The sequence below is a fragment of the Aethalodelphis obliquidens genome, unplaced genomic scaffold (assembly GCF_003676395.1).
Source record: "Aethalodelphis obliquidens isolate GAN/ISIS:26980383/991018 unplaced genomic scaffold, ASM367639v1 scaffold7, whole genome shotgun sequence".
Lineage (NCBI taxonomy): Eukaryota > Metazoa > Chordata > Mammalia > Artiodactyla > Delphinidae > Aethalodelphis > Aethalodelphis obliquidens.
Window position 1 is genome coordinate 5,541,758 of NW_020837951.1, and position 26,510 is coordinate 5,568,267.

At 43.8% G+C, this 26,510-nt stretch overlaps 2 protein-coding genes across 3 annotated transcripts in view; both read right to left on the reverse strand.

Moving 5' to 3' along the window:
• ABL1 (ABL proto-oncogene 1, non-receptor tyrosine kinase) overlaps window positions 1-7,767 on the reverse strand; it is a 134,170-nt gene extending 126,403 nt beyond the window's left edge. Inside the window, exon 1 of one of the 2 annotated variants that reach the window (XM_027104518.1) lies at window positions 6,183-7,767. In XM_027104518.1, the coding sequence (XP_026960319.1) occupies window positions 6,183-6,318 (136 nt within the window). In that variant the 5' untranslated portion in view covers window positions 6,319-7,767. The remainder of the gene's footprint in view (window positions 1-6,182) is intronic. The other variant, XM_027104520.1, reaches the window with a different exon arrangement.
• Window positions 7,768-11,306: 3,539 nt separating this feature from the next.
• Window positions 11,307-25,527, reverse strand: EXOSC2 (exosome component 2). Its single transcript, XM_027104521.1, has 9 exons — window positions 25,382-25,527; window positions 23,935-24,036; window positions 22,135-22,180; window positions 21,821-21,910; window positions 20,677-20,742; window positions 14,736-14,804; window positions 13,399-13,575; window positions 12,870-12,998; window positions 11,307-12,347 (listed from the first exon to the last, which is right to left on the reverse strand). Exons 1-9 carry the CDS (start codon window positions 25,501-25,503, stop codon window positions 12,267-12,269), a joined length of 882 nt encoding a protein of 293 aa, XP_026960322.1. The 5' UTR covers window positions 25,504-25,527; the 3' UTR covers window positions 11,307-12,266.
• Window positions 25,528-26,510: the final 983 nt, after the last annotated feature.

The window sequence follows — 26,510 nt, forward strand, 5'->3', positions numbered from 1 at the left end:
CCTTCCCCCACCCCTGCCATCTTTGTTTTCTAACAAACACTTTAAAAGCTAAAAAAATTTTAAGATAGAATTAAAAGCAAAGAAAACCCAAAATCTATCATCACAGCTGTGATTTTTAACACCCCTGCTCAGTAACAAAAGAGACCAAAAAGAAACATAGCAAAAGTACAGATAAAAAAGTATACAAAAAATAACTAAGGATGTAGAAGATTTTAAACAGCACTGTCAACCAACTTGATCTAATTCACATTTATAGAAAATTACAACCAACAACTGCAGAACACATATTTGTTTCAAGTACAAATGGAACATTCAGTAAGACAGGTCATAGGCTGGGCCATAAAATTAATCTCAGTAAATGTCAAAAAACTGAAATTTTACAGAGGATGTTCTCTGACCACATGGAATTAAGTTAGAAATCAGTAAGATATCTAGACTCCCAAATATCTGGGAAATAAACACTCCAAAAACAACACATCAAAATTTGTGTTCAAGAAGGAGGTGGGACCCAAGCAGAGTTTTGAAAGGTAGGTGGGTTTTGAACCCACAGAAGAGTGATGTCAGGGGCGCAACCACCAAAAAGGCAAGGAGTCAGGGAACTGCAGAATACGCACACAGAAGACCTTAAGGGAGTGCTTCTTTTTACTGATACTCATCATCTAAGTAGCAATTTTAATCTTTTTACCCCGTAGACCCAGATAATATGCCTGACATACTCCTATGGGTATAATTCCTAACTCAATCATGTTAACTCATCCTTTTCCTCCCACTCATAAAGTGTATCTCTTCGCAACACACTTCACAACACACCAGTGGTTATCACACGGAGATCTGAAGCACAGATCTTAACCAATACAAAATGATTTCCTGTTTTCTCCAATTTCTATTATTTTCTTTAACAGGATGTTTCATTTAAATAAGGTAAAAACTCTTTTCGTTAAACCATCTTTGATCATCCTCCGTTACTTATCCCATGACTGAAATTTCTGTATTCTTCTATATTATAAGCATATTTCTTAAAGTGGCAATAAGATTTCATGAAAAACAAGAAAGCCATACAAAATGTATTAGACTATGGAAAATAACAGGATGCCTTAAAAAAAAATGTACAAACATAACATTTTGCATTTTCTTAGTTCATGTACCACAACCCAATACCTAATAAATACAGGGATATAATCTTTCCAAACAACCTCTTTTTAAGGATCTCATTGAACTTTAATACCTATAAGACTCAATAGCTGTATGTTCTCCCACCTCCTGATGTGTTTGAATGCTTAGTATAATTTAACAGTGATGAGAATTACAGTGTTGATCTATCAAGTTCCTATTCGATTACCTTGAATAAACTTTTATTTGAAAAGAGTAGTTTTAAATCGAGAGTAAACAATTTCTTAAAATCATTTTTCAGTTAAGGTCATAGCAAAACATCTGATATAAACAAATTAAATAAGTAATACCTTGAAGGACATAGATGTACTAAGTTAAAATTAGAAAATCCAGAAATAATTTATAGAGAAAAAAAAAGCTTCAATTTTTTAAAGCATTAACTAGAAAAGAATTACAAAACTTTAAAAATTGAAATGGTTTTATATTAAAAATATTCACTACCAAGAAAAATAGGAAAAATTGTGTGCAATTTTTTTTTAACTCTGAAACTTTCTGATTTAGGGAGAAAAAAATCCACAGAGATATAGGATTTAAAAATCATTCCCACGCAAAATTTGAATGAAACCCCCCCCCCCGCAAAAAAAAAAAAAAGATTCAAACTAATCCTATATAAAAATGTAAAGTCTTAATATCATAAACTACTGAATAGCACCTTACTTATATGAAAGACACATACATGGAGGTTTCCCTTGGGGATGTCATCCATTCTCCTAGCTTTAAATACCATCTAGAACCTGGTGACTCCCAGGTTCTCTCACCAACCTGGATTGCTTCCCTGAATTCAGACTTGTAGACTCAACTGTGTATCTGTCACATCCACCTGGATGCGTAACAGGCACTTCAGCTCCAGATCTTCATCCCCCAACCCATTTCCCCAAACCCCGCTCCTCTAGTTTACATTTCAGTAAAAGGCAACGCCATTTTTCCTGTTATTCAGTCCAAAAACCCTCGACTTCCCTCACACCCCACGTCTCATATCAAACATAAGAGAAAACCTAGTCTGCCGTGCCTTCAGATATTCCCAGAATCTGACCCCTCCACCACCGCCACACCCTGCGCCAAGCCTTCACCATTGTCCTCTAGGGTAGTGCCATCAACAGCCAAGTGGAATCCCTCCTTCCTCCTTTGCTTTCCTTCAGAACGCAGCAGCCAGAGAGATTTTGTTAAAGCGTAAATCAGGCCCTGTTACTCCTCCCTCAAAATTCTCCCAACACCACATGAGTAAAAGTCAAAATTCTTGAGATGGACAACAAGGCCACATTCTTCTGCGGCCGCCTGCCCCCACCGCCCATCTCATCCCCTCCAACTCTCCTTCTGCCCTCTCTGCTCCAGCTACTCTAGGCTTCTCCGTGAGCCTGCTATGCAAGCTCTGCCTAGGGCCCTGTGCGCCCTGACTCCCCTCTGCCTGAAAGCCATCATTTCCATGGCTTGCTCCCTCACCTCCCTCCTCAGGTCTTTATTCAAACGCCACCTTCTCAGTGGGGCCTCTCTAGCCACCCTAATGAAAATCACCCCCCTCCAATATTCCCTGCCCCCTTTCCTATGTTACTCTTCTCCTCAGCACCTACCACCACCTAATATACTCTATATTTTACTTATTTAGCTTATTTATGGTCTGTCTCCACCCACTAGGATGTAAGTTTAAGGAGGGCAGGGAAGTGTTTTTATTCACTAATATATCACCAATGACTAAAACACTACCTGGAACATAGTGTGAGCTCAATAAATATTTGCTGAAGAAAGAAGGACACACTAAGGTGAACAGATTTACTAGTGAATGCTTTCAGTCCTGCTTTACCAGCTTTCATAAAAGTGAATTTTCTTAGTCAAGACACCGAAATTTGGAAGGAACATATGGTCCCTGAAATAATATCATTGTTTCCTTTTTTTCCCCCTGTACGTATGACCAGCCCTTTGACCCTGAAAGATCCCAGCAAAAAGCTGCCATCTGCCCACTCCTTTCAGGTTCACCACCACCACGCAACATTATTCTTGGCTTCCAGATTCATGTCTGGTTCAACGTTGTATGTTATGGCTGCAAGTTTTTTAATCCAATCTATATGGATGTTAACCAACTCTAGAAAGATCAGCTTGTGAGAGATCAAGAACCATTTGTTCCCCTAGAAAAAGTATACCCGAAGTCCAAAGAAACTGATTTGTCTTCAGTAAAACATGATCTAGGCAACTTCTTTCATTAAAAGGTGCTACAAAGAAGTGATTATTTGGTTGGGCTCCCATCGATTTGGTTTTTAAACCCTCATAATTTGGGTATTAGAAAATAAAACAAATTTGCTGTAAAAGGTCTGGAATATCACAAATGCAAAGTAAAAAGTGAAAGTTTTCTGCTGTTCCACCTAAATCCCAATTCCCTAGAGATTAACAACTATGTCAGTCTAAATCCTTCCACACTTTTTTCTGTGCATGTACAAATAAATAGTTAATTTTTGTTTTACAAAAATAGGGCCATACCATGCAGACTGATCCCCAAATCGCTTTTTTCCACTTACCATTACATGGACATCTTCCAGTGGTGGTACTTTACAGTATGCTGGCAATAAACATCCTTATATGACTTTCCGGGTTTTTTTGTTCTTTTTTTGCGCACGCCCTTATATGACTTCTTGATAGACTTTCTGTAGCAGCAGTTCTAAAACTTTTTTTATCTCGTGACCACTTTACTCTCTCGAAAATTATATAGGACCCCAAAGTGCTTTTGTTTATATAGGTTATCTCATCAATATCTACCACAGTATAAATTTAAACTGAACAAATTAAATCATTTATTCATTTGTTCACCTAAAAATAAACAGTTTATTATCACTGGAAAATAACTTGTTTTCCCCTGTTTATAAATAATTGTAGGTATTGTTCTTTGAAGCTACACCAAGCTCGCTAAGTGGTAGTTTCTTAAAGATTAGTTTTGAGTAGAATCTAAAACTCTATCAATTAATTTTTGTATTCTGTTACATTAAAATCCAATGGTCCATCTTGCTTCACTGAATTATGCAGATTTTCCAAATAATACATTCCATTATAAGATATCAAAATAGCACATTTGTAAATATTACCACCAATCTCTACATCACAGAAGCAGATACAAGTTTTCCAAAATCCTAATTTTCGCTGGAAAGCAAGCAAAAATTTTATCATTGACAAGAGACACTACCAGTTGTCTTCCTTGAAAGACTCTGTTATACATTTTTTAGTCTGAATAACCATAGTTTGTTGGTAAAAATGGTAGTCCATGAAAAAAGCGGCAAGTTCAGCTCGCAACTAACCACTGCCCAAGCACTCTTCCTAGAGACAACCGGCACACAAAATTACTTCCCCGTTCATCCACAGAAGATGAACAAGATATAAACACAAGAGTCAAGAGTTAGTAAAATTAATCATTTTTGCTGCTTCACCAGGAACATTCTTAAGTGAAAATCAAAAAAAAAATTTTTTTTTTTTTTACTATGAGTGCACGGCATGAAGAATACAACGGCTACTACAGTTAGTCGCCACAGCCTTGATTCACGCTTAGGAGCCTGCATTACTTTTGCACCAATAGAGCAAAGAGTGCAAATAACGTCTTGTCTTAGTATTGTGTTAATACGAAAAGTTTTAACCTCTGGACCCCCCGGAGGGGTTTAACGCACATGTAAGGCACTACAGTGTTCTATACCAGGATAGTTTCCTAGAAGTGAGATTACTGGGTCACTGGTATGTACATTTTAAATCCTGATAAGTTTGGCCAAAGCTCTCCAAAAACTCTGTACCAATTTTCACTAAGGCTGCATGATCATCACTATTTAAAAATGTAAACAATTCACTTCATAAATCCTGAATTTGGGAAGCGCCGTAACATATTACTATATTTGCCTGTCTAAAACCAATGCTAAAATATCACTAATGTTTCAAGGCAAAGTAAAATCCAAGTACTCAGGTTATTTAGATGACGATTTCCGTTAAGAAAATCAACCTCAACTGTCAAATGCAAGTTCACTGAATAGAGAACTTGGTTCGTTGTAGTCACCCACTGTTAAGGGTATTTGTGATTGAATTTCAAAGTATATGCTACTTGCACACGTCCTACGTTTGCTTATAGGGTGGGTGGGCTCAGTTGATATTTTAATATAAAGTACACAGTCTGAAAAGTGTCAGGCTGTGACAGTACAAACAGGACCCTAATTAATTGGTGCATGGCTGTCCCCTGTCCCAGACATCAGTCTAAGCTGACCCTTAGCTTTAAAACTTCACGCAAAATTACTGGATGTGACCAGTATAATATGTACTGCCAGCACTCAAATGCCAGTGACGTTCACAAAAATGTCAAAGACAACCTTTCTTGTCCCAAATGTCCTATGAAACAGGGAGAGAGGAGGAGGAAAAGGCTCCATCCATGGCAAAGGAATACTCCTGGTGTAAGGTGACATAACTAGAAGCTGGGGATCCTCAATTCACAAGGAATGCTGCCTCGGCCGCCTCGACTGTTCCCACATAGCTCCAAAGTGAGTATTTTCAAGTTCTACTTATGATTGAAAAGGTCAAGAATATTCGTGTCAACTAGGACCTGTGGTTTTTAACTTTGAGGGGAGCACGAACCCCTTCGAGGATATGGGAAAAGCTCCCTGCAGATAAAGTAGTAGAAGATCCCCGCACCGCAGGAGAAGGAAGACCCCATGCGTTAGATCAGAGCAGAATCGTGGACTACGGGTCCTGAGAAACCACTTAAACCCAACCTCCTCAGGAAGGTGGAATAGTAAAATGGCTTGTCCAAGGTCAACAGTGAGTTAGAAGGGGCATCAGGCAAGAAATAAGCAACTCAAAGAGATTTTGAATAAAGCCATCCAGTGTCACCAAGTAACTTTTTCTTATACAAAGAAAGTTCCACCAGAAACTAAGAGATAACTACAGAAACAGAAGTTTTAAGTAAAACTGGAGAGAACTGACACAAGTGCTGTGGTTCAAAGGTTCCTTAGGCATTCCCGAAGCTGAAAACAGGACCAGAAAGCTTGAAAAGCACTCACCATGTTCCACAAAAACATTGCAGTGTGGACCCCCATGCCTCGATGATTCTTTCTTGCCTGCGCCTTTGATAAAGTGCAGGGCAGGCAAACTTGGCCTTCTCTGGTCCCCAAGAACTTTTCCAGGCTGCTGCCCCATAAAGTAACGATGGGCACCCCTTTCCAGAAGAGGGTTCGAGATCTTTCAGAATGATCAGGGAGCTTAGAAGGAAAACGATCTAAATGTGGGATTTCACATTCACCGCATCTCCACAAGTCAGTAAATGAGGTCAATCAAAAGACATCTTCCATAGTGAAAGGAAGCGAAGATTTTAGGTTGACATGTGTAAACAGAGGAGTTCAGATTATATTCGCAGTTTATCAATTCGAAGTAATGTAATTGCGATGTGATCCCAAAGTTTCTTGATTTTAAGTGTCTTTTACTGGCTGAGTAAGTTTCTTCCCTTTCAAGCAGAAAAACCTAAACAGAAATATTCACAGGGTATGCTGTACAAGGGTCAGTAAGGCTAAAGTCATGTCGATTTCCACACATCAGGGAAACGTGGATCGTGTTTGAATGCTCCTCCAGAACTTTTCCTGGGGAAGTCACCCAACCCCTATCTTGGTGTCTTCATCTTCCGACAAACTTCCTGCTGCCCTAGCTGCCGCTCCTGCTTCTCTACCCTGCTCTCCGGAAAAGGACACGGGTCACCCCGACTTCAGCGAGAGCTGGCCCTCCACTCAGACGAGAAGGAATGCATTGCCAGCAACTTTTAAGTCCGCTTTTTAAAAGGCCTGTGAAACCAGTCCAAGCTTTTCCTTTGCATTAAAGTTTTTGGCTGGGCTGAGACTAAGGGGGCCGTAGGTGACATTGGAAGAAGTCAGGGCATTAGAGGCTCACGGGAGCAACCTGGGGGGAAGGGGAAGCCCCTTGACAGCAGGGATGGGATTTGAATGGGGGGCTCCGAGGCCAAACCTGGGGCCGGGAGTCGGAGCAAGGAGCGGCTCGGGGGCAAGAGAGAGGCTGCCGGGGCGAGGCACGGGTGGCTTACTCCGGGGGCGACGCTCCTCCACGCCTCAGGAAACGGGGTGTCCCAGGTCTGGGGAAAGAGACCACCCCGAGGGTCCCAGAGCCCGGGCGGGGCTGTAAGGGACGAAGGACTCTCGCGGCCCCGAAGGCGGGTCGCGGGCAGAGGGGGAGAGGAGGCCCGGCCGCCTCAGCTGCTCCGATCCTGGGGGTCTCTGCCCGAAACACCCCCTCCCCCGGCCCCGGACGTTGCTACGGCCACCGCCGCCAAGCAGTCACATCCCCCGGGCTCCGTCGCAGGACCCGACCTCCCCCCGCAGGTAGGGGCCGTGGACAACGGAAGGGCTCCTCAGCCGCAGGACCCGGGAACCGGCTCCGGCTCCAGCGCTGTTCAGGGACGGTCACCGACCCCCGCGGCCGCCATGATGGATTACGAGCCGCTCACAACGAGGCCAGGCCCCGCCTCTGGCCCCGCCCCCGGTGACGTCCGGTGCGCGCCGCGAGGTGACCGGGACCCTCCCGGCGCCGCTTTCTGGGACGCCGCCGCACCTTTTGGCTCTAGCCTCCCTGCCCGCCGGAGCCCAGCCCCGCACGACCTGTTAAATGTGGTTTTTCCGAGCGCAAGGTGAGTGGTAAGGAAGCTCCCGCCTCCCCTGTACTGCCATTGGTCTCCGAAAATCCGGGTCAGCTCACTCTCCTGCATCCCATTGGCCGGTAGGGACAGTACGGCTAGAGCCCCCAGCCAACCACTTTTGGCGTAGCCCGCAGAGCGTGCTGGGAGTTGTGGTCCTGCGGCGCCAGCCCCTGTCAGCGCTCGCCGGGGACTTGCCTTCTACTCCCAGCTCCTGAGCTTCGGTCCGCCCTCCTGGGAGCCGGTGGACTCTATCCGGCCGTGCGTAGGGCTGGCCGATGGCTCCCCTGAGCGGGTAGTTAAGACCGGCGAGGAACCAAAGCAAGGGGAAATCTGCGGATTGGATTTCCCCAGAACTGGAGTTGGATTACTTCCTTGAGCCTCTTTAGGAGAGAAAATTTAGCTCGCTCCTGGAAACTGAGGTATTTGGTGACTTCACCGCCCCCCCCTCACCCCCAGCTTCCACCTTTACTCCAAGAAGCATAAATATTAGAACTAGCGAAAAATAGACAACTGGAAAGCGTCCGACATTCTGCTAACGAATTCTTTCTTTGGAGTATCAGGAAGCTCACCCATTAAAGAAACAGCATTTAAGAACCTTTCGGAGGCAAAACCAAACACAATCTTAGATGTCTGGGTGAGAAGGAACCTTTGAGATTAATCTCAAACTCATACAGTGAGGTATGTTAACTTCTGGGGGCGGGGGAAAGATTAAGCAATCTCATTTCAGAGGTGTACACATATTTACATGAAAACATGTTAGCCGAGATTGTTCAGTAGGCCTACAGAGCTAGCCGATGACCCGGACACACCAAACCCACACCTTCCATAACCCATTTTATGCAACTAAAATGCACCCTTGTCCCCAGTTCTTCACTCCATGTCTCCCCAGAGCAGTGCACCTACCTTCCCCGGATATACCCATTTCGAAGAGGATCCACTCATCACAACACATAGTCTATACTATGCTGTTACGCTTTTGATAAACTGTATTCTCATTTAATCCTCACTCTAGCCCAGTGAGGCATGGATTGCTAACCCCCATATACAGATGGGGAAACCGAGTGAGATGTGACTAGGTCACTGGCCTAGTGATGTGTGACAAAGTCACTATTTTTCCACTGTACCATTCAGTATCAAGTAACTGTTGACTTAATGTCAGACAGTTGATTTTTTTTTTTTTTTTTTTTTTTTTTTGTGGTACGCGTGCCTCTCACCGCTGTGGCCTCTCCCGTTGCGGAGCACAGGCTCCGGACGCGCAGGCTCAGCGGCCATGGCTCACGGGCCCAGCTGCTCCGTGGCATGTGGGATCTTCCCGGACCGGGGCACGAACCCGTGTCCCCGGCATCGGCAGGCGGACTCTCAACCACTGCGCCACCAGGAAAGCCCCAGACAGTTGACTTTTTAGAAGTTGCTACTGACAGTAGAGGGAAACCAGTTGCATTACAGGTGGTGTACATTCAGTTACCGAGTTGTGTATTTTAGAAATACTTTTGCTGGATTGGGAAATGGTGCTAATTTTATAGATATTGGCTTGAAGAAAAAATAGTCACTTGGAGGTACTGAATGTGAAGCATATGAACATGTGTGTCCAAATTTAGGAGTGGAGTTTATATTTACATGTTAATTGGCTTAGCTTTGCTCTATCACTAGTCTGGCTGCCAGACTTGGTCCTTGGCTTGCAGAACACTCTTCAGACTTCAACAACTTTGTTCCCTTCAACTCACCCCTTTTTTTTTTTTTTTTTTTTTTTTTTTGCGGTACGCGGGCCTCTCACCGTTGCGGCCTCTCCCGCTGCGGAGTACAGGCTCCGGACGCGCAGGCTCAGCGGCCATGGCTCACGGGCCCAGCCGCTCCGCGGCATGTGGGATCTTCCCGGACCGGGGCACGAACCCGCGTCCCCTGCATCGGCAGGCGGACCCTCAACCACTTCGCCACCTGGGAAGCCCTTTAACTCACCCATTCTTATCCTGGTCATCACCCTAATCTTTCTCTTTGAATTTGGCTTTTTATTCCTATTAATGCTTTAATCATTTCCTACACATCTTCATTCTTCTCTCTAGTTTAGCTTAAAATTGAGCAATCAAATCAGAACTCTTACCAACCCACACTTCTTAAACTAATAATTCATTCACAAGCATTGTGGAGCCCCTGTGTACCACTGTCCTGGGTGCTGGGATAAAACTGAGCGGGGGACACAAACGGATTCATCCTTGTCCTCCCAGAGCAGACGTGGGACGGACAGGCAATAAGTAAAATGAGTAAAATCCAAAGTATTGGTCTCAATGCTGGAAATAATATTTCTGGACCCCATAACCTTTCACGATCAGTCCAACCCATTCTCTAAAGGGCTGCTTTATGACGCCTCTCTAGAGCTTAAACCTACAGATTCATAGTTGCTAATGAGCTTTAATGAAGTCACTTTAATTCTGTGAATGGCTTTCATTTATAAATGGGGGTCATATCAAACTTTACAAGGTTATCATGAAGATCAAATGGGATCTTGTTTCCCACAAAGATTGAGACTATGCTTCCTAAAGTCTGGGTAGAAGCCAACGGCACTAGTTTTAGGTGAACCCCAAGCCCAGACTGTAGTATTTCCTTCCACAGATGCACGGTATAACACTGTAGAATGATACGCTCAAGGACTTAAAACTAGAATCCTGAGCCCAGCAAATGCCTGACAGTCAGAAGTAAATAAGTGTTGCCAAATTTGAATAAATCCCTTTAAGCTCACATATTCTATTAAAAGTGATTCAGTTCAGTCTAATTTTGTCCTCATGTTTATACAGCAAAGCAACCCACAAGTCGCTCCAGGGATTCAGTGCCCGTGTAAGCACTTCAGCTTTTTTTTAAAAAAAAAAACACCTACTGGAATTACACTTAACAAGGGCACCCTCTAGTGGGCTACAGAAAGTGGATAATCACCAAAAGGTGCTTTCAGACCTTTATATATTTCCACGTAGTAGGTAATCACTATTCAGAATATACTGAATGAACAGCAGGGGCTGGCAGCTTGGGAGACCAAGTGAGAAAGATAACCTTTCAACGAACCTCCATATGTCCTGGTCAAAACCAACCCAAACCAGGGATGCAGGCTCCCATCCTTCCCCATCGCCTTCTCTTAAGGGGCACACAACCTGGAATGTGTTTCAGAAACAAGGGAGCAAATCCAAAGTTGCAAATAGCCTATACAGTATTCAGTTGTCTGCAAACTCCTCAAAACAGGTGATACACTTGGGATAGGGAAAAAAAAAAAGAGATAAAATTTGTCTGAATAACGTTATAAAGAAAAGACATACAATTTAACAAGAAAGAGCTGAGCAATATTTCAAAACTGTCAAATGCTCCACCTTACTCCTGAAACTGTCCTAGGTTTAAATTTTACTAGGTGACTCGAGTAGTTAGGTCTCTGTCAGAAGAATTCTTATCTCCCAAGCCTTCCTTCAACTGTACTCAGTTCCCAAGTATTACACAGAACACAAGAACAGAAACAGTGATGCCACATTTATAAATATAAAAAAATAGTTCACCAAATAGCACTCTCATATACTGACTTTAAAAGAATGTTTCCCCAAAACCCAAATCAGGGCATCATTTTCAGATAGTCATCCGAAAAACAATGCATAGACATTCTAGCCCTTCCCACTGAGAACTAAAACATCTTGTTTTTACCTTTTAACCCTGAATTATTGAAAAGTTAATGCGTTACTCCTTCAACTGTAGGAGGAAAAACACCTTTTCTTTTCCCATCTCCATTTTTCTTACTTTGTTTTCATGTTTATCAGAGCACCCAAAACATTCATTCTCTTTTATCAATAATTCAACTTCTTACAAATCATCCTTGAAGGCAGGACAGATTAAGGCAGCCTGGCGGGAAAATACTCGCATCTATCACTAGGAGGAACATGCAATGGGAAATAAGATTCCAACCAAGCAAAAGGCTGCTTGGTCGCTTTATTCTTCCATTTGATTCTTGGGTTAACTTTACCAACTATATTCTTCAGTGCTGTACTCGCACTGTAGGAGAGGTGGGAATGGAGGCCAAAACAGACCATTTGGGGGTCAGGGAGGCCATGTTTTCTATACAGGCAATTTCATGGGGCATTGTGCCTGGTGATGGTTGATGGTAAGCACAGGACAAAAGATTCCTTGTATTATTCCAGGATAGGAGTCCACTCGGCTGGAACACTGAGTGCTTTTAAGGCCTGAAACTACCCCAAAACTCTGTGGGCAACCCAAAGGGCCGGCAGTGCTGTTCACCTTCCCCCAGGCTTTGCCTTAAAACGGGAGAAAGCAGGTCTTCAGGGTGGAGGCAGCCCCTTGCAGGTAAAGTGATGAGCTCCCCAGGTCTTCACTGAGCTGCACGTGGGGACCACCAAGCAAACTGTTCACTTTCAAGGACTGCTCCGGTCAGGTACACACAGTCCTGTCCTTCAGGTGCCTCTCCTTATCCCTCCTGTTCTAAAAGCCTCTGGCGTGTTTCCATCACAATTTCCTCCATTATTTCTGGCTTTAAGATGTCTTTGATCTGAAAAAGAAAGGAAAAAAGGTACTTGTTCTAAGCACACCATCAAGCCAATCCAAATGCAGAAACCAAGCATGGTTAACATGAACCTTCTGTTTTCCTTTCGTGTCTCAAAGGCTAAGTATTTGCAAGATATGATCTGCTAGAACCAGCTTAATAAATCAGCAAGGTTCTATGAGATATAGCTGACAAGAACAAAGATGTTACTCTGGCAGTCACTAGAAAGACAGCTAAAACTTGGGATGGGCAAGATGAAGTCCAGGGGGTTGCTGTTGTAAATTAGCCTCACCTGGCACCTCCAAACGCCCACAAATCCTTACACTGACATTAGACATTGAGAATATTACTAGCATCTCGCGAAAGCTCTCCAGACACTCAACAAGGCTGTCCACCAGATCAGTTCACACCGATGGACATGGTTAAGGTATGTGGGAGACATGCTTGCTGTCTGAGGAAACATGGAGCAGATGACACTTAAGGCTGCTCACAGATCAACAAGGAAAAGGGAAGCCCCGGGGAGAGTACCTGATGTGGAAGGGATGCTTCATAGCAATACAGGATACTGGTATCATACAGCATCATTCTCTGAGTTGCCAGCGAGACGATGCAGTTCCGAAGCCGGGAGATCACCTCTCGATCAGCAAGGGAGACAGGCTACCAGGGAATGCCAAGGGGAAGGGGAGGGAAATAGAATCAGGACCAAAAGAAGCAAATGGTTACAGCAAATCCCAGGAATCATTTATAACTGAGGCAGCATCACTCTGGGACTCCAAACCAATCCAACTGCTAGCTCCGAGAGAGATTAAAAAGGACGGCTTCTTCAGTGGCTCTTAGGCTACTACCCTGCAACTTTGCCATCTCTGCCGAGAAAGATCAAACCAGGCGCTGATTTCATCTCTTCAGAACAAGAGAGGGCGACACAATGTTTCGATGGAAATTCAAACCAACTCAAACTATAGCAATGCGGCAGATAGAGCGCGTCCCCACCTGCCACAGAAGCACAGCACCGACTAAGTGCCGCTCCATCCCAACAGTGACAATGGCGTTTACTCACCTCCAGGTTTGCAATGAAGCCCCCTGCATCCTCTTCTTTGTGCTCAGGTGTTGGGTAGATCCAGACGAAGCCGTTGTTGCCCAGAATCACTGAGGCACCGCATGGCAAGTCATGGAAGTGAGTCTTCTGCCGTTTCACCAGGGAGGGGGAGACCTGAACCAAAACGCCCTGACCTAGCTAAAAAAGTATATCATAAATTAAGTCACTGTAGGATCATCAGTGAGGCAACTTAAAAGCAGAGTACAGGATGTGTCCTAGTTAGACTGGAATCAGGGCCCTTCCTGTTGATAACTGCCCCTACATGCACATACACAGTAAATACAGAGAACACTGCCGGATGCATTAAGCTGTTTACATATCCCAACAGAAGGTAACTTTCCATCTCTTCTCTTCTCTACCATTTATTTTCCTTTGCAGTCGTCTTCACATTCTAATCCAGGGCTGGTGCCACAGCTGTTAGAAGCTGGAGCCAATGAGGACGTGGGCTCGAGCCTCCTGTGGGTCAAGGAGCACTATTCTGTTCCACCTTTACCTCAACCACCCATCCTGCCCACGAGATACGCCATTGGACAAGGTGACTGGCCTAGGGCTGGGTGCCAATCCATCCCTGGTCCCGGCAGGTGAGCTCAAGCCCCACATCCCGCTGAGGGGGCGTCTATTACAGGACCCGGGCCCACGAGGGTCCGCACGTGCAGTGCGGCTGTGTCCTCTCCTGCTTCAGGGACGTGAGCGTGATTGGCTGTAGCCACTCCACTGAGGAGAGAGGTTTTTGTTCCACCCAGAAAATGAGAACGTTCACCCAGAGAAAGGCAAGAGACTGATAAATCATAATTTGTTTTGGGAAGCATGCTATCATTAAGAAAACAAAGAGCCTCCACGCTGTCACCTTATAGTAGAAAAGCGGTACGATTTCATTTAGAGGCTCAAGAGATAAGCCCATCTTTCCCAACAATAATATCCATTTTATTGGCTGGACACGTGTCTAAGGGCTGAGGCCATCCTACTTCATCAGCCCACGACCTCCCTTTGTTCTCAGCACAGATGCAATGCGAAGCTGCCACGCCCCTTGGGAGAGAGCAGAGACAGCAGCGCCGCAGAGCCCAGGGCCCAGGGCCATAGGGGCTCTTCTGCCAGAACAGTCTCCGCAGAAAAAGGGTTAGAGTTGTCATCCTTGATGATGCTACCGGCCCTCACTGTGTGAATCAGTGTGTGGGATGCCAGCCTGTTAAGGCTTGACTTCTGGAGGGCTTTAGGTCAGCATTCCAGAGAGCACTGGGGATTGGGAAATGGATCTGAAGTCTCAGTCAGCAAATGAGAAGAGCCAGAGCCCAACTTACTTTCCCGTATTTGAGACTCCTCGTGTGCAGAGAGACAGCTCCATCGGAGAACACTGCCTGGACCTCAGCCTGGCCGGGTGATGAAGGAACAAACACCTGCACGTCACCTGCGTCCCTGGTTCCCCCCTCCATCCTTTCCTCTAATGGCCAAGAGTCCCGCCCAAAGTCACAGACGGACCCAGAGGTCACACTGCTGTGACCTAACCTCTCCCCCTTGGCTGTCATGAATACTCTGACATGAACACCACCTTTTCTACTCCCTCAGATAAAAGTTAACATCGCGGGTGGGGTTAATGGCGGGCTCTGGGAGGGCTCACACCAAGGAGTACTTCCCAGGACTTCTGCTGCCAGTGTCCTCGTCCTCACGGTGAGACACAGCCACCCCCCACCTCTGCAGGAGACCCTCCAACACTAGCAGATCGAGATAGCCTCATCCACCAGAGGGCAGACAGCAGAAGCAAGAAGAACTACAATCCTGCAGCCTGTGGAACAAAAACCACACTCACAGAAAGACAGACAAGATGAAAGGGCAGAGGGCAATGTACCAGATTAAGGAACGAGATAAAACCCCAGAAAAACAATTAAATGCAGTGGAGATAGGCAACCTTCCAGAAAAAGAATTCAGAATAATGATAGTGAAGATGATCCAGGACCTTGGAAAAAGAATGGAGGCAAAGATCGAGAAGATGTAAGAAATGTTTAACAAAGACCTAGAAGAATTAAAGAACAAACAGAGATGAACAACACAATAACTGAAATGAAAAATACACTAGAAGGAATCAACAGCAGAATAACTGAGGCAGAAGAACGGATAAGTGACCTGGAAGACAGAATGGTGGAATTCACTGCTGCGGAACAGAATAAAGAAAAAGGAATGAAAAGAAACGAATACAGCCTAAGAGACCTCTGGGACAACATTAAACGCACCAACATTCGCATTATGAGGGTCCCAGAAGGAGAAGAGAGAGAGAAAGGACCCGAGAAAATATTTGAGGAGATTATAGTCGAAAACTTCCCTAACATGGGAAAGGAAATAGCCACCCAAGTCCAGGAAGCGCAGAGAGTCCCAGGCAGGATAAACCCAAAGAGAAACACGCCAAGACACACAGTAATCAAATTGGCAAAAATTAAAGACAAAGAAAAATTCTTGAAAGCAGCAAGGGAAAAATGACAAATAACATACAAGGGAACTCCCATAAGGTTAACAGCTGATTTCTCAGCAGAAACTCTACAAGCCAGAGGGAATGACATGACATAGTTAAAGTGGTGAAAGGGAAGAACCTATAACCAAGATTACTCTACCCAGCAAGGATTTCACTCAGATTTGATGGAGAAATCAAAGCTAAGAGAATTCAGCACCACCAAACCAGCTCTACAACAAATGCTAAAGGAACTTCTCTAAGTGGGAAACACAAGAGAAGAAAAGGACCTACAAAAACAATTAAGAAAATGGTCATAGGAACATACATATCGATAATTACCTTAAACGTGAATGGATTAAATGCTCCAACCAAAAGACACAGGCTTGCTGAATGGATACAAAAACAAGACCCATATATATGCTGTCTACAAGAGACCCACTTCAGACCTAGGGACACATACAGACTGAAAGTGAGGGGATGGAAAAAGATATTCCATGCAACTGGAAATCAAAAGAAACCTGGAGTAGCAATACTCATATCAGATAAAATAGACTTTAAAATAAAGAATGTTACAAGAGACAAGGAAGGACACTACATAATGATCAAGGGATCAATCCAAGAAGAAGATATAACAATTGTAAATATTTATGCACCCAACATAAGAGCACCTCAATACATAAGGCAAGTACTAACAGCAATAAAAGAGGAAATTGACAGTAGTACAATAATACTGGGGGACTTTAACACCTCACTTACACCAATGGACAGATCATCCAGACAGAAAATTAATAAGGAAACATAAGATTTAAATGACACAATAGACCAGATAGATTTAATTTATATTTATAGGACATTCCATCCATAAACAGCAGATTACACTTTCTTCTCAAGTGCGCACGGAACATTCTCCAGGATAGATCACATCTTGGGTCACAAATCAAGCCTCAGTAAATTTAAGAAAATTGACATCGTATCAAGCATCTTTTCCGACCACAACGCTATGAGATTAGAAATCAATTACAGGGGAAAAAACGTAAAAAACACAAACACATGGAGACTAAACAAGACGTTACTAAATAACCAAGAGATCACTGAAGAAATCAAAGAGGAAATCAAAAACTACCTAGAGACAAATGACAATGAAAACACGACAATCCAAAACCTATGGGATGCAGCAAAAGCAGTTCGAAGAGGGAAGTTTATAGCAATACAATCCTACCTCAAGAAACAAGCAAAATCTCAAATAAACAATCTAACCTTACACCTAAAGAATCTAGAGAAAGAAGAACAAACAAAACCCAAAGTTAGCAGAAGGAAAGAAATCATAAAGATCAGAGCAGAAATAAATGAAATAGAAACAAAGAAAACAATAGCAAAGATCAATAAAACTAAAAGCTGGTTCTTTGAGAAGATAAACAAAATTGGTAAACCATTAGCCAGACTCATCAAGAAAAAGAGGGAGAGGACTCAAATCAATAAAATTAGAAATGAAAAAGGAGAAGTTACAACAGACACCGCAGAAATACAAAGCATCCTAAGAGACTACTACAAGCAACTAACTCTATGCCAGTAAAATGGACATCCTGGAAGAAATGGACAAATTCTTAGAAAGGTATAGCCTTCCAAGACTGAACCAGGAAGAAATAGAAAATATGAACAGATCAATCACAAGTAATGAAATTGAAACTGTGATTAAAAATCTTTCAATAAACAAAAGTCCAGGACCAGATGGCTTCACAGGTGAATCCTATCAAACATTTACAGAAGAGCTTACACCCATCCTTCTCAAACTCTTCCAAAAAATTGCAGAGGAAGGAACACTCCCAAACTCATTTTATGAGGCCACCATCACCCTGATAGCAAAACCAGACAAAGATACTACAAAAAAAGAAAATTACAGACCAATATCACTCATGAATATAGATGCAAAAATCCTCAACAAAATACTAGCAAACAGAATTGAACAACACATTAAAAGGATCATACACCACGATCAAGTGGGATTTATCCCAGGGATGCAAGGATTCTTCAATATACACGAATCAATCAATGTGATACACCATATTAACAAATTGAAGAAAAACCATATGACCATCTCAATAGATGCAGAAAAAGCTTTCGACAAAATTCAACACCCATTTATGATTAAAAACTCTCCAGAAAGTGGGCATAGAGGGAACCTACCACAATATAATAAAGGCCGTATACAACAAACCCACAGCAAACATCATTCTCAATGGTGGAAAACTGAAAGCATTTCCTCTAAGATCAGGAACAAGACAAGGATGTCCACTCTCACCACTATTATTCAACATAATTTTGGAAGTCCCAGCCACGACAATCAGAGAAGAAAAAGAAATTAAAGGAATACAAATTGGAAAAGAAGAAGTAAAACTGTCACTGTTTGCGGATGACATGATACTATACATAGAGAATCCTAAAGATGCCACCAGAAAACTACTAGAGCTAATCAATGAATTTGGTAAAGTTGCAGGATACAAAATTAATGCACAGAAATCTCTTGCATTCCTATACACTAATGATGAAAAATCTGCGAGAGAAATTAAGGAAACACTCCCATTTACCATTGCAACAAAAAGAATAAAATACCTAGGAATAAACCTACCTAGGGAGACAAAAGATCTGTATGCAGAAAAGTATAAGATACTGATAAAAGAGATTAAAGATATACAAACAGATAGAGAGATATACCATGTTCTTGGATTGGAAAAATCAATATTGTGAAAATGACTATACTACCCAAAGCAATCTACAGATTCAATGCAATCCCTATCAAATTACCAATGGCAGTTTTTACAGAATTAGCACAAAAAGTCTTAAAATTTGTATGGAGACGCAAAAGACCCCAAATAGCCAAAGCGGTCTTGAGGGAAAAAAAACGGAGCTGGAGGAATCAGACTCCCTGACTTCAGACTATACTACAAAGCTACAGTAATCAAGACAATATGGTACTGGCACAAAAACAGAAATATAGATCAATGGAACAGGATAGAAAGCCCAGAGATAAACCCACGCACCTATGGTCAACTAATCTATGACAAAGGAGGCAAGGATATACAATGGAGAAAAGACAGTCTCTTCAATAAGTGGTGCTGGGAAAACTGGACAGCTACATGTAAAAGAATGAAATTAGAACACTCCCTAACACCATACACAAAAATAAACTCAAAATGAATTAAGACCTAAATGTAAGACCGGATGCTATAAAACTCTTTAGAGGAAAACATAGGAAGAACACTCTTTGACATAATCACAGCAAGATCTTTTTTGATCCACCTCCTAGAGTAATGGAAATAAAAACAAAAATAAACAAATGGGATCTAATGAAACTTAAAAGCTTTTGCACAGTAAAGGAAACTACAAACAAGACGAAAAGACAACCGTCAGAATGGGAGAAAATATTTGCAAACGAATCAATGGACAAAGGATTAATCTGCAAAATATATAAACAGCTCATGCAGCCCAGTATTAAAAAAACAAACAACCCAATCCAAAAGTGGGCAGAAGAGACCTCAATAGACATATCTCCAAAGAAGACATAGAGATGGCCAAGAAGCACATGAAAAGCTGCTCAACATCACTAATTATTAGAGAAATGCAAATCAAAACTACAATGAGGTATCACCTCACACCAGTTAGAATGGGCATCATCAGAAAATCTACAAACAACAAATGCTGGAGAGGGTGTGCAGAAAAGGGAACCCTCTTGCACTGTTGGTGGGAATGTAAATTGATACAGCCACTATAGAGAACAGTATGGAGGTTCCTTAAAAAATTAAAAATAGAATTACCATATGACCCAGCAATCCCACTACTGGGCATATACCCAAAGAAAAACATAATTCAAAAAGACATGCGCACCCCAATGTTCACTGCAGCACTATTTACAATAGCCAGGACATGGAAGCAACCTAAGTGTCCATCGACAGGTGAATGGATAAACAAGATGTGGTACATCTATACAATGGAACATTACTCAGCTATAAAAAGGAACGAAATTGGGTCACTTGTAGAGACGTGGATGGATCTAGAGACTGTCATACAGAGTGAAGTAAGTCAGAAAGAGAAAAACAAATATATTAACGCATATATGTAGAACCTAGAAAAATGGTACAGATGAACCGGCTTGCAGGGCAGAAATTGAGACATGGATGTAGAGAACAAACATATGGACACCAAGGGGGGAAAGTGGGGGGGGGGCGGTGAGGGGTGTGTGTGATGAATTGGGCGATTGGGATTGACATGTATACACTGATGTGTATAAAATGGATGACTAATAAGAACCTGCTGTATAAAAAAAATAAAATTCAAAAGTTCAAATAAATAAATAAATAAACAAAAATATAGATCAGTGGCTTTCAAACTTTTCTTTATACAACCCACAGCAAGAAGCATATTTTACTCAGAGTACATGTACGTATGTTTGTGTAAGCAACTGAAACAAAAGTTTTACCAAACCATATCTTTCTTATAGTTTCATTAAAAAAAAAAAAAAAAAGTTAACGTCGCTAAGAAAATTTGAGCTAGCTTAAAGCATGGGCCACTGTAAGTTACAAGACCCAAAGACATGACTGAGCAGCAGCAGGTCTGAACAAGAGCTGGAGGGTCAGCTGGGTTAAGGAGACAGAGAAAGGCTGTAGCAGAGCCCTTCACACTCAGTCAAGGACTCAGATCCCTGCCAGGATTCCATGTTTCTCGTGTGGGAGACCTACAGTTTAAGCCCCAATTACTAGCTCCACAGCAAACATAAAGATGCTGGAATGCAAGGTACAGGATACACTGATAAGGTCCCCTTCCTGCAAGAAACCTCTCATCGCCAGCTCATCCTCTGCAGATCTTCTCCTCTGAAATACACAAAGAGATGGCCACGTTATGGAAGTCAGATCCTAAAGGAAGATCTCTCTCCATCCGTCTCTTCTCTTTCACTTCCTCCCGAGATCTCTGAAGGCAGCCACAATGTTCACACACCAGAGTAGGTAACCTGTACCACTGAAGGAAGACAAAGTGACAACCACTACTTTCCGTCTTACAGACCTTCCCACGGCTCCTCTTCTCCTTCCTCTGAATGATATTCAAACTCCTTACGTGATATTCAAAATCCTCCCAATCTAGACCAGGCCTTTTCCGCGCTTACCTTCTGTGGCGGCCCTCCACGCTCCAGCAGAACCAGACTGCCTCCAGCTTGACTGTATCTTTGCTCACACATTTCCCTTTATCTCAGATTCCCTGAACTCATCATTAAAATTCTACCCATCCTTCAAGGATCAACTCCAACACTCATCTTTCCTATGAGCTTCTCTCCAGGAACTTAATCACTCCTTTTGTACAATCACACGCCTGTCTATTCTTGGACTGCCGGGTATTCAGACCAGTTATCTCATATCCCCTGCTAGTCTAAGCTCTTTCAGGAACTCAGTCGTGCCTCCTGGATCTTGGCATTCTCCAGACAGCCTAGCACAGTGAGCCTCTCTATAGATAGATGCTGGCCTGAAGGTAAAGCGGAACCACTGCGTTTTATAAAAGGAGGCAGCTCAGGTCCTGTGGTTGTCTGGAATAATCAAATGCCACTCAATTCATGGAAAGCTAATCTAAACACAACTTTTCAAGGAACACTTTCACTGAGCAAAGCTGATACACCCAGAGAAGGAAAATTATTAGCACCAAGCATCTGAGAGCTTCTCTCAACTCTCTTTTGGGATCGCTCCCCATGGACATTCCAGATCCTACCATATACCGGTTGCTGCCTAAGTTGGGAGGCCTGGGCCAAGTGAAAAGCCTATGTGTACATCAAGGCAGCAAACTTCACAGCAGACAAACAGGAGTAAAGGTGGCAACCTCAGGGTAAAGCAAAGTTCTCTGGTGGAGCAAAGGACCCCAGAGCTCTCGCCAGCAAACTATATAGTCCCAGCCGCAGACCCTTACCAGCTCTCCTCCGGGAAGGTTCATGGATGAGAGAAGCAAGACTGAATCCAGCCTGGAGTTGGTCTCCACCTTCCACCTCTTCTGTTGAACCTACAAACAAAGAAAGCCCACTCCTGGACACATACGCCAGGGGCCAGAGCTCACACTGTAAATGACCAATAATTCCAAACGTAATGAACTGTTTACATCAAAGGTCACAGGAGAGCCGAACACAACGAATGCCTAGTTCGCATAAATGCATGTAGAATGACTACGCCATTCCTTAGATCACCAGCCTGCTTTTACTTTGTAAAAACCAATCAGATAGACTTTACCTCTGTGATTCTCCCCACTACAATGTCTCCCACTTCACCATTGTACCTGAAAGATGAAACAGAAGGCCCTCCATCAGTGAAAAGGCTTCATTACAAGACCAAGTTACCATCTGAGATTTCAGTTAGACAGGGGTGAAGGCCTTGATGAGGCACCACATTTAGTCAATTCACATAGTTATGCTGTTTGGACTTATTCTCAGGAACTGATAACTTCAAACATCCTGTATGTATAAAGTCTCCATTAACTAACTATTCTTAAACCATTTATTGCAAACAGTTCATCAAGCCTGAAACCCCTATTTTGTTAATTACATGAAAATGAGGGACTTCCCTGTGGTCCAGTGGTTAAGACTCTGCCTTCCGATGCAGGAGGTGCGGGTTCAATCCCTGGTCGGGGAACTAAGACCCCACGTGCCATGGGGTGTGGCCAAAAACTTAAAACAATAAGTAAAAAGAAAATGATAAGCATGGAATCTTTTCTGGTGGGCTCTGGAACACAGATGGGTTCTGCGTCAGCCAGAGGAGGAGAAAGGAAAATGAGACAGGACGCCACCCAAACCAGCCTGCTCACTGTACCCCCACCCACTGGCTGCCTATCTCAGGCCCCTCTGCTAGTTCCTCATCCCAATTCTAATGACGACGTGTCCCATGTCGAAGGCGCAGTCCCTGGACCTCTTCTCTTTTCAGCCCATACTCACTTGGTGAGCTCATCCAGCCTAATGGCTTTAAATACCACTGATTGAGTATACCACTCCCCTCAATTCCAGAGTCTAGCCAACTGCTGGCTACCCAGCACCTCCATTTACGTGACTAATAGGAATTTGCAAAAGTAACACACCTACAACAAAGCTTTCCAGCAGCCCCCTTCACTCCCCCATAGCAAACTGAAACTCTCCCAGTTGTCACGAGCTCAGGAAATGGCAAATCCACCCCTCCAGTTGCTCAAGCCACAATCCTTGGAGGAACCCTCGATCTCTCTCAATCTCTCGCTCTCTGTCTCTCTCTCTCTCATGCTCCAGGACAAGTCCAGCAGCAGATCCTACTACCTCTAACTTTACAATATAGGCAGAAAATAAAAGGCATCCAAATTGGAAAGGAAAAATATCTCTTCTCACAGACATGGTCCTATATATACAAAATGCCAAAGAATATAAAGTCCAACAAATTTTCATGATTAAAAAAACACTCAGAACACAAAACATACCAAAACAGTACATTAATCTGTCTCCCTAACCCTGTCCCTATCCCCCCACCTCCCCAGCCACCCACAGCAGCCAAAGTGATTTTATTAAAACAGAAGTCAGATCATGTCCCTCCTCTGCTCCACCTCCTCCAGTGGCTTCCTAGATTACACAAAGTGGAAGTCGAAAATGTTTACTGTGGCTACAAGGCAGACAGACTGCCCACCTCACCTCTCTGCCTGCGTCTGCTCCTACCCCACTGGCTTACATTCTGGGGCTAACCTTCATTGAGCCCTTCTAGGTAGGAGGCTCTGTGTAAGTACTTTACGTGCACTGTTTCAATGAATTCCAATGAAAATCCTACAAGGTAAGTCATGCTAGGTCTCATTTTGCAGAGGAGGGAACCAAAGTTTGGAGAGGTCAGGAAACAGAGGGAAACTTCTGAAGCCCCCGCACTTACCTGTAGTCATCTATACCCTTCCTATAGCCATGTTCCCAAAATCCCAGACCTACAGAATGGTACAGCAGGCCGGGATGGGGATGGAGGGTATGTCGTGGCAGAAAAGACCTGGCTGTGCAACTCGGATGCCACAAGAGAATACACACCTTTTGTTCTCACCTGGTTTTCAAAGCTTTCACGCAGACCAACTTGTTTACTCTCTCCACAGAGCCAGCCACAGATGCAATGAGCTTCTCTTCCCCCATATAGGTCCCATGGCCCCTGTTGCAACAGGAAGATACAAAGAATACCAGGGTAACACTTGAGGTGACCTCTCGCAGCAAGACCAATGTGTTCCTCAAACCTAACAGACTCCTCCTGCCTTAAAGGCAGGCTTTTGCCCTGGTTGCCATCTCTTCCTAAAACACTCCTTCTTTAGACAGCTACATGGACATCTCCCTCATTCTGCTCAAGTCTATTCAAATGTCACTTTCTCCACCAGGCCTTCCTCGACTATCCCATTTATAATAGTCACCCACCCTGCTGCTGCCACCACTACCATATCCCAACTACGCTCCACTCACCCTGCTTGGCTTTTCATTTTTTCTATTGCATTTATCGCCAAACATTCTGAATAACGTTATTTGCTTGTTGTGCTTATTGTTATCTGTCTCTCCCAAAGAGAAAATAAACTTCACCAGGACATTGATTTCCACTTTGTTCACTGTTGTACCCCAAGCACACATATACTGAATGCATGAATAAAGGACTGAATCTTAAGATTTCCTGGGATCCAACAACCCCAAACTAAGAGATTAAAGGGCAACAGTATAAATGCTGTACCTCTCCTGTATGTACAAGTGTACCCCCTCCCCCCAAAAAAAGGCTGAGATAACCACTAGTATTTCTCTATGATGGTGACAGAACGGTGAGTTTTGCTTCTTTTCGTAATCATTACCTAATTTAATCCTCACAACCTTATCGAATAGTTAATGTTATTATCACTAGTTTACGGATGAGGAAACTGACCTCGGAGAGACAGTACAGCCAATAATATTGTGATGGCAGCAGGACTCGAACTCCAGCTGTCCAACTCAAGAGCCTGCCCTCTTAACGACCACATACGGTACTGCCCTCAGTTTCAAAGGCGGGTATTTGAGTGCATATAACAATGTATTTGTACGCCCTAAGCCCAAACAATGACTCGTTCCAAAACCGTAACCCCTGGCTAGGAGACGACGCTGAGGGATAAGGGGCCCAAGTCAAAAACGCCCACCGTCTCCCCGCCGAAAACTGTTAAGAGGCCTCAGCTCCTAACCCACCCCAGTTTTCCAAGTCCTCAACGAGGAAGGCTCAGGATCTGGGCCTCAGGCAGAGGACCCACGAGTCGCGGCCACCAAAGATCAAGAGAGGAAGGTTTCGGGAGACTGGGGCAAATGCAGACAAGGACACACAAGATGCAGGGAGTAAGAGGTCCGAAGCCTAGAAACCTAGGCGACTGAGATGCTCAGCAAATGTGTCCCGGGTACCACGGGAACTTAGCTGCAAGAGAGCAGAGGCCCGGGTTTCACGTGGAGAGCAATGTAGCCGCCCCTTGTGGCCCAGAGTCCCCCACGTCCCCACGTACCGCATGAAGCCTGTGTCCGTGGTGATCGTGTCCCCCGGCACTACCAGGTGTTTTTTCGTCTCACGGCCCAGGCTCTCGCTAAGAGGCTTGCGAGCGACGGGAAGCCTCATCTCCATCGCCATCTTGACGCTAATAACCTGCGCAGGCGCAGCCCGACTCGGACTCGCAATATCCGCCTCCGCAATTCCCGTCCTTCGCTCTTAGGGGCGGGGAAGGGCGGGGCCTCAGAGGAGCGGCCAATGGGAACTCACGGTCTGGCTGCCATATTGACTATTGTAAACCATTAGGTTAACATGAAGGGAAGGAAGGAGTCGAGTTGCCATCTTTATTATTGGCAAGGCTGCCTTTGTGGAGTAATAAAAATCCTAAGTTGTATGATGTATTGACTTTTCACCAAAACTCTCTTGTACTCGTCATCCCAGTTATTGTTTTACAGGGTTAGAGATAATTGAGAAATGGGCCTCAGAGTTTCCTTCCAACTCTAAGCTGCTAATATCTAATTTTGGGAGGACTTCCCTGGTGGTACAGTGGTTAAGAATCCACCTGCCTAATGCAGGGGGACGCAGGTTTGAGCCCTCGTCCTGGAAGATCCCACATGCCGCAGAGCATTGACTGTGAGACAGTCAACGTCACAAGCCCATGTGTCACAACTACTGAGCCCGTGTGTTGCAATTACTGAAGCCCGTGAACCTAGAGCCTGTGCTCCACAACAAAGAGAAGCCGCCGCAAGGAGAAGCCCATGCACAACAATGAAGCTTGTTGCAATTAGAGAAAGCCCGCGGGCAGCAACGAAGACCCAACAAGGTCAAAAATTAATTAATTAATTAATTTTTTAAAAGTCCTTATCTTTAAACGAAGACCCAACGCGGCCACAAATAAATTAATTAATTTTTAAGAAGTCCTTATCTTAAAAAAAAAAAAATCTAAATTTTTGGGCATGAGATTGCCCAGAGGATCAGGAGGGGGGATATACAGAAAACACCATCTGGACAGAGAGAAGAGCCCCTTTTCATACTGTTACTAGTGGCCCCTGTGTTCTACATACTGCTGCCTCGTGGGCGCTGGTTCAGCACCAACTATCACCTACAACCCCAAACAACGCTCCAGGTGCTGTTTCCATTCTTTCTTA